This window comes from Myxine glutinosa, chromosome 8 (assembly GCF_964187855.1).
Source record: "Myxine glutinosa chromosome 8, kmMyxGlut1.1, whole genome shotgun sequence".
Taxonomy (NCBI): Eukaryota; Metazoa; Chordata; class Myxini; order Myxiniformes; family Myxinidae; genus Myxine; species Myxine glutinosa.
In genome coordinates this window covers 48,330,692-48,342,928 of record NC_136268.1, presented here as the reverse complement: position 1 = coordinate 48,342,928, position 12,237 = coordinate 48,330,692, and the positions used below count along the sequence as shown (strand labels likewise).

General features: G+C 47.2%; 1 protein-coding gene across 4 annotated transcripts in view; it reads left to right on the top strand.

The window, feature by feature from the left end:
- LOC137432466 (eukaryotic translation initiation factor 4E) overlaps window positions 1-12,237 on the top strand; it is a 123,446-nt gene that overhangs the window by 99,357 nt on the left and 11,852 nt on the right. For 3 of the 4 annotated variants that reach the window (XM_078783241.1, XM_078783243.1, XM_078783239.1), the window contains exon 6: window positions 1,016-1,155. In XM_078783241.1, the coding sequence (XP_078639367.1) occupies window positions 1,016-1,155 (140 nt within the window). Of the gene's footprint in view, window positions 1-1,015; window positions 1,156-5,177; window positions 5,315-12,237 lie in introns of those variants that run through there. The other variant, XM_078783240.1, reaches the window with a different exon arrangement.

Sequence of the window (12,237 nt, the reverse complement as noted above, 5' to 3'; positions counted from 1 at the left end):
AACACAGGAACCAAACATCTACGCCGTAAAAAATTGTTTGTTTCATCACGAATTTGCCGGTTCTAAAAGCCTCTTTGTGAGTTTGAAGAAGAGGAAGAAGCGCTATTGTATGGTTTCACACAGTTTGAACGGAAACATTTATTATTTTACGACAGTAGAAACCCTTTAGAAGGACATGGAACAGCATACAAAATTATATATACAGTAGTGATATTTTGTGAAGCAATATAAAAATATCTAAAACTATGCAGACTGGACCCACAAACAACAACAACCACAGCCACATTAACAATCGAGTGTTATAAAAGATCCTTATTTTCACGTGGTTTACTTCATGTGTTTCACGTGTTTGTTTGTGTTTCATACTGAATGAAAAACGTGAAGGTAGAACATGCAGATTGTGACACATGACAGGTTCAACTATATGTCTGGCATAGGAATCAAAATGGCGGTGTGTGGAGTCAGCCGGCAGTGTCATACTGCCGTAATGACATCACATCACCCCCGTCATGTGACCAGATCCTCAGCTCTGATTGGTGTACATTTCAGGGGACATACATACATACATACATACATACATACATACATACATACATACATACATACATACAAACACTGTCCTAGACGGCTTTGCCCGGCTACGCCGTAAAAACTGTAGTTGCCATTCTGTTCCAGAAAAATTAACATTTTAACTATTTGTCAGACCGACACTTATGACAGGACATTGTCAGATTCGTCGAGTACTGCACTGTTGACTTGTTTATTTATTTATTTCTTCCACAAAGTCCTAGATTCACTGCATACCCAGTGCGTTGTAATAGTTGTGGACTGTCATACATTTTGATTTCTGTGGAGTGCATTGTGTATTGGGTGAAAAAATAAATAAATAAGCAAAACTCTCATCACCTTTCCTCTTCCCTACCCTCAGCCAAAATGTGTGGTTGTTTCCACATCCAGCCTCTGCTTCTACTCCAACACCTGTCTTTTCTTTCCAACCCTTTTGTCAATCTCTTAGCTATTGTGTCTCATTGGAGAAGCATTTGATGACTACAGTGATGACGTATGTGGGGCAGTGGTTAACATACGTGGCAAGGGTGACAAGATAGCTGTGTGGACAGCTGACTGCGAGAACAAAGAAGGGCTCATCACCATCGGGTAAGAGATGTTGGTTTTTTTTCCCCACTTGAACCCACTTTTTGTACTCTTCTCGTTGCATTAATTATTTTAGTTCACTTGTGCTTGAGCCTTGGATGTTAAATCTGATCTCGTTCTCATGCTTTGTGCGTGTCAAAATCATTAAAGGTTTTTTAAATATATATATTCCTCACCTCAGCCTCACCTCACCTCACCTCATTTTAATATATAAACCTCAGCGCCACCTTTGACACCATCGATCACACCATCCTCCTCACCCGACTTGAAACCACCTTTAACATTACCGGCACTGCCCTCTCTTGGATTAAATCATACCTCTCTGACAGACGTCAGTTCATCTCCATCAATAACTGCAAATCCCCCACTGCTCCCCTCCCCCAAGGTGTCCCCCAAGGTTCAGTTCTTGGCCCCCTCCTCTTCATCCTTTACCTGTCCCCCCTCGGTCACTTAATCCGCCGTCATGGTCTCCAATTCCACTGCTTTGCCGATGACATCCAGCTTTTCATCTCCACCAAGTCCGTCTCCACCGACACCCACTCTATCCTGACAAACTGCATCACTGAAATAAAATCCTGGCTTCAAATCAACTTCCTCAAACTTAACTGTGATAAATCTGAAATAATCATCATTGGCCCAAAAACGCTCACCAAGTCCACCCATAACTTTGCCCTCAACATCGACGGTTTCCCAGTATCCACCTCCCCTCACATCCGGAATCTTGGCATCATCTTTGACCAAACCCTCTCCTTCGACAAATACACTAAACAGATCACAAAGACAGCCTTCTTTCACCTGAAAAACATCGCCCGTCTCCGTCCATCCCTCTCCTCCGTGGCTGCAGAAACCCTCATCCACGCCTTCATCACTTCCCATCTGGACTACTGCAATAGCCTCCTTTATGGTTCACCCTCAACAATCACCAATAAACTCCAATACATTCAGAACTCCGCTGCCCGTCTACTCACCCATTCCCGGACCCGTGACCACATCACCCCCGTCCTTTACAAGCTTCACTGGCTCCCCATCTCCCAGAGAATCCAGTACAAAATCCTCCTCTTGACCTACAAAGCCCTCCATAACCTGGCCCCATCCTACCTGGCTGACCTCCTCTCCAGACACACTCCCACCCACAACCTCCGCTCTGCTGGTACCAACCTCCTGACCCCCCCCCCCCCCCCATCCGGACCAAATTTAGATCCTGGGGGGACAGGGCCTTCTCCATTGCTGCTCCCACCCTCTGGAACTCGCTACCTCACACCATCAGAGACTCCTCCTCACTCACCACATTCAAAACATCACTCAAGACCCACCTGTTCAACACTGCATTCAACATTTAACCCACAGCATCTAACCCCTGACTATCTCCTCTCCTCCCTCCTTTGTGCTTTGAATATTTCCCTATTGATTCTTCTTTTTTTGCAATTGTTTTTATGTTTTGCTATGCATTATGTTTTGCACTCTGTCAAAGCGTCTTTGGGCTTCCTGAAAAGCGCTATATAAAATAAATGCATTATTATTATTATTATATTCCAACCTGAAATCAAGTGGACTACTGAATCCTGCAATGAGGTTTGCTTGTATATTAATTTGGCCAATTCAACTCAATAGTATGTGTGATTTCCTTCAGTTATGGTGGCCATTTGCTCGAGGCTGGTGTGAGAGAGTCAAAATAAAATGCAAATAATGAATTGTTTTTTACCAAAACACCGCAAATACAGTTGTGGCCAAAAATATTGGCACCCTTGCCATTTTTTCAAATGATGCACCATTTCTTCCAGAAAATTGTTGAAATTAAAAAATATTTTGGTGTCCACATATGTATTTCTTTGGTATGCAGTGGAACAAAACAAAAAAAAAGCTGAAAACATTACTAAATATTAGTTTATTCCACACAGAAATCCTAAAATGGCCAGGACAATATTATTGGCACCTTTTATAAGTTAGAAATAATTAGATTTCAAGCAGGTGATTCTCCTTTTCTTTGGAATTGAACTCACCTATGTTGAGTTGCAGGTGCCTGCAATATAAAAATCCCTCATTTAACCAGTTTGAATAGAGAAAATTAGTCATTCTGCTGTTTTGTGTCATTGTGTGTACTGCAATGATCATTGAGAAAAGAAAGAAAACCAGAGAATTGTCTGAGGAGGTCAGACACAAGATTGCAGCCAAGCATGGACAATCTCAAAGCTACAACTCCATCTCCAGAGACCTTGATGTTTCTGTGTCCACCGTACGCAATGTTGTCAGGAAGTTTAAGGCCCATGGCACTGTAGGCCACCTCACTGGACGTGGCCGCAAGAGAAAACTTGATCAAAGATTGCAGTGAAGGATTGTTCGAATGGTGGAGAAAGCACCTCGATCAACTCTCAAACAGATTCAAGCTGACCTTCAGACACAAGGTATGACAGTTTCAACTTCAACTCTCACCATCCGTCGCCAACTCGATGAAAGGGGGTTCTTTGGAAGGAGACCCAGGAGGACTCTGCTGCTGAGAAAGCCCAACTGGAGTTTTCCAAAACACACCTGATAAAAGCCAAAGTCCTTCTGGGAGAATGTCCTGTGGACAGATGAGACCAAATTGGAGCTTTTGGTTAAGCACATCATCTCTATGTTTACAGAAAACAAAATGAAGCCTTCAAAGAAAAGAACACCTTGCCTACAATCAATCATGTTCAGTGATGTTTTGGGGTTCCTGTGCTGCCTCTGGCACTGGGTGCCTTGAATGTATCCATGGCATCATGAAATCAGGAGATTACCGAGGCATTTTGTAGCGCAATGTTCAACCCAGTGTCAGAAAGTTGAGTCTGCATCAAAGGTCATGGGTCTTGCAGCAGGACAATGACCCCAAACACACTTCAAAAAGCACCCAGGAATGGTTCAAGACAAAACGCTGGACTGTTCTGAAGTGGCCAGCAATGAGTCCAGATCTAAATCCCATTGAACACCTGTGGGGAGATCTGAAAAGAGCAGTTGGGAGAAGGCACCCTTCAAATCTGGGAGAACTGGAATATTTTGCACAAGAAGAGTGGTCCAAACTGCCAGTAGTGAGGTGAAGGAAGCTCATTCATGGCTACAGCAAGTGCTTGACTGCAGTTATTTTGTCCAAAGGCTGTGCTACAAAATATTAAGTCTAAGGTGTCAATAATTTTGTTGATGCCATTTCTTTTTATTTTCTCATTTAAAAGGATATTGTCGCGTGATTCCCTTCTGTTAAGACCGGGAAATCACGAAGGGCAATCGAGTGTTAATGAGGCGACGTTCAATGGCGGATTTGACTATATATATATGCGCGGGGGAGGGAAGAAAGAGGAAGAAGAAGAAGCGGCAGCTTACCTGTCGGTCCCGAGCAGTCTTCAACCATGCAGGAAATAAACTCAACGAACTCGGAATTTAGAATAAGTGGGAAAATAATAAAAGAGTTTATTTACAACGGACAAGAAAACGCGACGATAAAAACTAATATCTAAGTTGGGATCCCACAAACCTCACGTATCATATGGACGAAGGGAAAACAAGTGAATCCTCTTGGATTGCGCTGAGGTTCGGGCATGGAATTTCTAGGAGGAAGTATAATTTGTATGCAATGAAAGTACATGTAATATGGGATCGAGTAAGATCGAGTAAGCTTCACCAGTGCGCGTGCGTGAATTTACGTCACGTCGGCAGCGAGAAGGCGTTCCCCAACACGAACCAATCAGGAACTGCCACGCCCACTTATATGATCTCAGAATTCCTGTGACGGGAATTAGCGTTACACTGGCTGGAAGTCATTCGCTAGAGGCGCTTCCTCAGCGCCAATCACCAGTGCGCGTGCGCGAATTTACGTCACGTCGGCAGCGAGAAGGCGTTCCCCAACACGAACCAATCAGGAACTGCCACGCCCACTTATATGATCTCAGAATTCCTGTGACAGGAATTAGCGTTACACTGGCTGGAAGTCAATCGCTAAAGGCGCTTCCTCAGCGCCAATAAATGAAAATAAGCGTTGTATTCTGTGTGGTGCGGCTTATCTCTGTCTGCAGTCAGGAATCGTCAGGCTTGAGCACCGTCGTCCAACGCGGCTCCGGTTGGCGCTAAGCAGGCCTCGCCGCGCCCACGTTCACCAGGCCTCGACGCGTCCTTGTTTGCGCTCCGCTATGCCCTGGCTTGTCATGCTCCAGCGACAAGCCTCGCTCGTACGATCGTCGTTCGCACGTGAATGCAGGGAAGGAGAATCGTCAGCGCTCCGTCTCTCCACCGTCTTTTGAACTCCTCATTCCTCCACCAAAGCCCGAAGGCAAGAGAAGGTCCAGCGCAAGAGGGGGTTTGGGGGGGGGGGGTCCGGAACAAGAGAGCAAAGTGGAGAGAGCAAAATGCCGGCAAGCGAGTCGTTTTACCGGGCGTCTCGTGACGTCAGCCCTCTTTCTCTCAAATTCCTGCCTCGCTTCTCGACCTCTCGAATCTTCTTCTCGTGTCCGCCCCTTCCCATTGGCCGAGTGGTTCGTGCTCCCTCCCTCATACCATTGGTCGGTGGCCAATCAGCTCGTCTCTTCCTACTCTGCCAATCGACGGCCTGCTTCTTACTCGCCCCTCCCCCGGCCAATCACGAGTCCTTCTGGGCGTGGCTCTTGGCCTGCCTGTTCGATGTTTCATTGCCATGCTGGCGTAATGCACGGCCGCTTCCTGTCTGTTCTTCCGGTAAGTCTTATTGTGAGAGGGAAGTTTTTATTTATGTGTGTGCTCATGGGGCTAACTAATGTCTATTGGTGTGTTGCCATACGGGACAAATGGATGATCACAGAGGGAACGATGTACAAGAGCCTTTACATAATCCCTACTATACTTATCACAAAGCCATCCTCGTATGACCACAAAGATACACTTAATCCGAACAAACCGCCTGAACAAACTTATTACAGGTGAGGTTCCCTATCACGACAGCCGGAGCATAATACCTACGCAGATCTACCTGGATCTATATATGCCCTACCTCAAAATTCATAACAATATATTAAGTTCTGAATCAAAAACAAAGGTTTTGTAATATTAACGATGAAATAAAGAATTGTGGAGACCAAATTTTTAGAGAAAATTGTGAGTTATTTGAAAAAAGTGCAATGGTGCCAATATTTTTGGCCACAATTGTATATATCTATCCTTTGTTGCAAAACTTGCATTATAATATGCTGTTCATTCTTCTTCTCGTTTTTTATTACATGATATACGAGCAGTCACCCATTGAAAAATAACTTGGCTGAGATGCTTATTTTATAGAAGAAGAAATGATAGGAGAATCTTTGTATGGAAACCTCAAGAGAATAAATCGCTGGACAGAATAATTTGAAAACTGGATGTTATCTCAAAATAATAAATCAAACTCCTGGAGGTTGTACAAATTGTCCAGGAGAAAAGAAAACACTTCCTTGCCGTTCCCTGAAGGAAAATTTAAATATCTTGCTCCGGTCCATGCGATTGAATGAATGAATGAATTAAGGGGGAGAATGACCCCAAACACACCATCTGCACTCATTGCTGGCACTTCTGAAGTGGCCAGCAATGAATCCAGATCTAAATCCCATTGAACACCTGTGGGGAAATCTGAAAACAGCAGTTGGGAGAAGGCACCATTCAAATCTGGGAGAACTGGAGCAGTTTGAACAATGAGAGTGGGAGAAACATTCATTTATTCATTCATTCCGTCCATGCGATTGCGGTCCGTAGCGAGCGGGGCTCCCGGTCCATCAGGACGACATCAGGACGAGTTGCGGGCGGGTGAAAAGCAGCGGGGAGGGAGTTTCTTTTGATTAACTGCGCACTTTTTGCGTATTGTTATATAGATAAGCAACAGTGCCTGTCCCCAGTGTTTTTTTTTTTGTTTGTTTGTTTGTTTTTTTTGGTTAAATACAAGATCGAGGCACATGAAAAAGCTAACATTAATCGCACAAAAAGTCAAACCGACACAAAAAACATAAGGGGAGCGGTAGACAAGATGGGGAGAGAGGGGGAAGGACACGAACACAACATTTGAGAGCAGGGACATCGAGAGATCTGTGGAAGGGAGAGGGCTGGGGGGTGGAGGTGGCAGGGGAGGGAAGGGGTACACGGTATAAAACAAATTGACACGACTAGGAATTTCAGGAATGAAGTCGGACATTGAAAGAGGTGGATTTGGGGTGTATTAACGGGGGTAGAAAATATCAAGGTTTTGGATGGGGGGTAGATAGCACATGCTCGCCGCTTCTTCGACTGGGCCACTGTCTGTGGCTTGCTTTTTTGGTGGTCGTGCGGATTTTTTTTGGCCATTGAGTCTGCCCTCCGCATAGTCCCGTCTCTGCTCCGTGCTTCGCCTACCCGGCTCCTTCGCCTGCTCGCTTTTTCCTCGGGCACGCTCTCGTGGGTTGTGTCCTTCGCAGCGGTGTGGCGGCGGTTTTCCCGCCGTGATCTTGATTTGTAGCGGCGGCGGTTGATTGCCGCTGCATTTCCCGCTTTGCCGTGATCAACCTTGGCCTCGTGATCGTCTCTTTGCTCCTGTCTGCCCTCTGCTTGGTCCCGACTCTGCTCCTGGCTTCACCTACCTGGCTCCTTCGTCTCCTTCGTTTCCTTGGGCCTGCTCCCGTGGGTTGTTCAATACCCGCTCCTTCTGCTCAATACCCGCTCCACCCCATCATGCATCTCTGCCATCAAATCAAATGGACTCCTCCGACGACCCAGGTACATTCACCGTGGCTCCTGTCGTAAGTTTGTATATGTTCAATCAGGTCACTCCATCCCCGTCCTCTGGTCGGCTCAGCGCACTCCCACTCATCGTCCCAGCGCACCTAGTCACGACAACGCACAAAATCGCACCTCCTGCCTGCGAACCCTGGCTAAATCACCTGAATTCATCCCCGCTGTTAAAAACAACATCAAGCTCACCCTGTTCAACACCCGGTCCCTCAACAACAAATGCCTCATCCTCAACGACTACATCCTGGATAACAAACTGGACTTTCTCTGTCTCACCGAAACCTGGCAACAACCACTGGACTACTACACGCTCAACCTCACCACACCCAATGGATATTCCTACGTCAATAAACCACGCTCGGAGGGCCGAGGTGGTGGAATTGCCGTTATCCACCGTCAAGACATCAGGACCAGCCTCATCCCCATCGCCTCATCCTCATCATTTGAACACCTGGCTTTTAAACTCTCTGGTCGCACGCAGTCAGTCATGGCTGTCGTCTACCGCCCTCCCAAACCACACCCATTATTCCTGTCTGACTTCTCCTACTTTCTGACCCAGCTATGTTCCCTCTCCCCCTCAATCCTCTTCCTTGGTGATTTCAATATCCACATGGACTCCACTGACTCCACAATAACCACTGACTTCACTGATTTACTCACCTGCTTTAACCTCACTCAACATGTCAACTTTCCTACGCATATCCGTGGTCACATTTTGGACCTTGTCTGCTCCACTGGATTAATTTTGCACCATCTCTCTGGCTCCGACCTCACCCTCTCTGACCACTTAGCCATCACTATGACCATCAACATCCCCACCCCAACACCAAGACATTATCGCACTATCAACTTCCGTAAGCTAAACGCTCTTTCACCTACCTCATTCTCATCCACCCTCTCTGAAAAAATGTCCACTTCTCCCTTCATTGACCTCCACACCCCTTCCGACCTCACTGACTACTACAACCACACTCTCTCCTCCTGCCTTGACCAGCTTGCGCCTGTAAAAACCAAAACAGTTTCTTTCACCCATTCTGCTCCCTGGTTTACCCCTGAACTCCGCCTGATGAAAACTCGTGCTCGCCAACTTGAAAGACTCCGCAATAAAACAGGTCTCACAGTTCACTCCCAAGCCTACAAGGACCACCTACAACACTACAAAGATGCCCTCTCCCACGCCCGCTCCGCCTACTACTCTCAAATTATCCACTCTGGCTCCGGAAACCCAAAAGCACTCTTCTAGACAATAAACAAACTCCTCCGCCCCCTGGACACCACCACCCAGTCATTCACAGTAGACAACTGCATCTCCTTCCTTTCTTTCTTCCAACGCAAAATTGACAACATCTACAACAGCTCGACCACCGCCGCACCCGCTCCCCCTCCAACCACCTGCCCCCCCCTTATCCTGCCTTCCCCTGTCTCAATTCTCCCCGATCTCCCCTACTGACCTCTCTGAACTCCTCATAGGAATGAAAACTGCCACCTGCACTCTTGACCCCATCCCCTCCAGCTTTGTCAAGGCCTCCCTCCCTGCTCTCTCTCCACTTATCATTGCAACAATAAACTCCTCCCTGTCTACAGGCATCGTCCCACCATCCCTCAAAATTGCTGCTGTTACCCCCATTCTAAAAAAACCTGGTCTAAACCCTGACACCCTAAATAACTTCAGACCCATCTCCAACCTACCCTTTCTGTCAAAAGTTTTGGAACGCGCTGTAGCCGCTCAACTCAAACATCACCTCTCAGCCAATAACCTGTATGAAACATTCCAATCCGGATTCCGCTCCAACCACAGTACTGAAACTGCTCTCCCCAAAATCACCAACGACCTTCTCCTCTCCTCTGACGCTGGCAACCTCAACATTCTCGTCCTCTTCGACCTCAGCGCTGCCTTTGACACCATCGATCACACCATCCTCCTCACCCGACTTGAATCAACCTTTAACGTTACCGGCACTGCCCTCTCTTGGATTAAATCATACCTCTCTGACAGACGCCAGTTCATCTCCATCAATAACTGCAAATCCCCCACTGCTCCCCTCCCCCAAGGTGTCCCCCAAGGTTAAGTTCTTGGCCCCCTCCTCTTCATCCTTTACCTGTCCCCCCTCGGTCACTTAATCCGCCGTCATGGTCTCCAATTCCACTGCTTCGCCGATGGCATCCAGCTTTTCATCTCCACCAAGTCCGTCTCCACCGACACCCACTCTATCCTGACAAACTGCATCTCTGAAATAAAATCCTGGCTTCAAATCAACTTCCTCAAACTTAACTGTGATAAATCTGAAATAATCATCATTGGCCCAAAAACGCTCACAAAATCCACCCATAACTTTGCCCTCAACATCGACGGTATCCCAGTATCCACCTCCTCTCTCATCCGGAATCTTGGCGTCATCTTTGACCAAACCCTCTCCTTCGACAAATACACTAAACAGATCACAAAGACGGCCTTCTTTCACCTGAAAAACATCGCCCGTCTCCGCTCATCCCTCTCCTCCACGGCTGCAGAAACCCTCATCCACGCCTTCATCACCTCCCGTCTGGACTACTGCAATAGCCTCCTCTATGGTTCACCCTCAACAATCACCAATAAACTCCAATACATTCAGAACTCCGCTGCCCATCTACTCACCCATTCCCGGACCCGCGACCACATCACCCCCGTCCTTTACAAGCTTCACTGGCTCCCCATCTCCCAGAGAATCCAGTACAAAATCCTCCTCTTGACCTACCAAGCCCTCCATAACCTGGCCGCATCCTACCTGGCTGACCTCCTCTCCAGACACACTCCCACCCGCAACCTCCGCTCTGCTGGTACCAACCTCCTGACCCCCCCCCCCCCCCCCCCATCCGGACCAAATTCAGATCCTGGGGGGGACAGGGCCTTCTCCATCGCTGCTCCCACCCTCTGGAACTCACTACCTCACACCATCAGAGACTCCTCCTCACTCACCACATTCAAAACATCACTCAAGACCCACCTGTTCAGCACTGTATTCAACATTCAACCCACAGCATTTAACCCCCGACTATCACTTCTCCTTCTCCCTCCTTTTGCTTTAAATATTTCCCTATTGATTCTTGTCTTTTTGCAATTGTTGTTTTCATGTTTTGTTATGCATTATGTTTTGCACTCTGTCAAAGCGCCTTTGGGCTTCATGAAAAGCGCTATACAAAATAAATGAATTATTATTATTAATATTTTGAGGCAAACACAGAGTTTAGGCATTCGGCTTTGTCACGTGCGGTGTCAACTGTGTAGCCATTTGAGGTAAGGGCGGGGATGGAGGGGGAACAAACACCAGAAACGGATTTGACCAGACGCCAACAATATTTGGAGGAAGGAGACAGGTTTGGGAGTTCATTCTTGAGTGTGGAGAGATAGTGCTTCCTGGCACTCCTGAGGGTAGACACACACTTGTTCCGAACTTGGTGGAAGGAAAGGAGATTGCCTTCCGTTGGACTTGCCTTCCAAGAGGCAAAGGCAAGTTGTTTCAGGGCAACTGCCTCACCACAAGACTCAGTGTACCATGGACGGGAGGAAGGGTAAGACAACTGTCTACCCTCAGGAGTGCCAGGAAGCACCATCTCTATAGGTCTATCATACCAGAGGAGGGAGTAACCAGGAAGAGATATTAAGGAATCAGAGACATCTTGAAGGAGGAAAGTTTCTGTTAAGCAGATCAAGTCTGGATTGTCAGAAGCAACCTGAATGGAGAGATAAATCAAGTTTGAGCGAAGGCCCTGGATGTTTGAGGTCCATACCGTTAATGAAGAGAGAGGGGGAGCATCGGGTGCAGGACAGGGGAGTGGAGGGGTAGGATCAGATGAAGGATGAGAGGGGAGGTAGGGAAAGCTGTTGATAGTGTGTCAGAGATTACAGAAGAGTTACAAGAAAGGGAAGGATGAGGAGGACAAAAGGTTTGATGGTGATGGGATGAGACACAGAGGGGTTGTTTGAGGGGGGGGGGGGGGTGCAGAGCAAAGTGTAAGGTTTTAGGAGGTGGAGGTATGAGATAGAAGGGAGATGGAGTGGGGAGGAGGCAGCTTTAAGGAGGAGGGGGGAGAATTGGAGAGGGGTGGTAGGAGGGGAGATTTGAAGGGGGGGGTTGGGTGGGAGTTTTGAAGGGGAGGGGCGAGGGGGGAGTTTTGAAAGGGAGGGGGGAGGGGGAGAATAGAAAGGGAGGGGGGAGGAGGGAGTTTAGGGGGGGAGGTGTGAGGGGGAGTTTAGAAAGCGGATGATTAATGAAAAACGAACATTTATAACAAATTGGGTTTATTGTGATTTTCAAGTTTGAGATCAGTTTCAGAACGATAGAGGAGGGGTGGAATGAAGGTGAGTTTAGAGCTGCGTTCCGCAACCTTTTTAGCCCC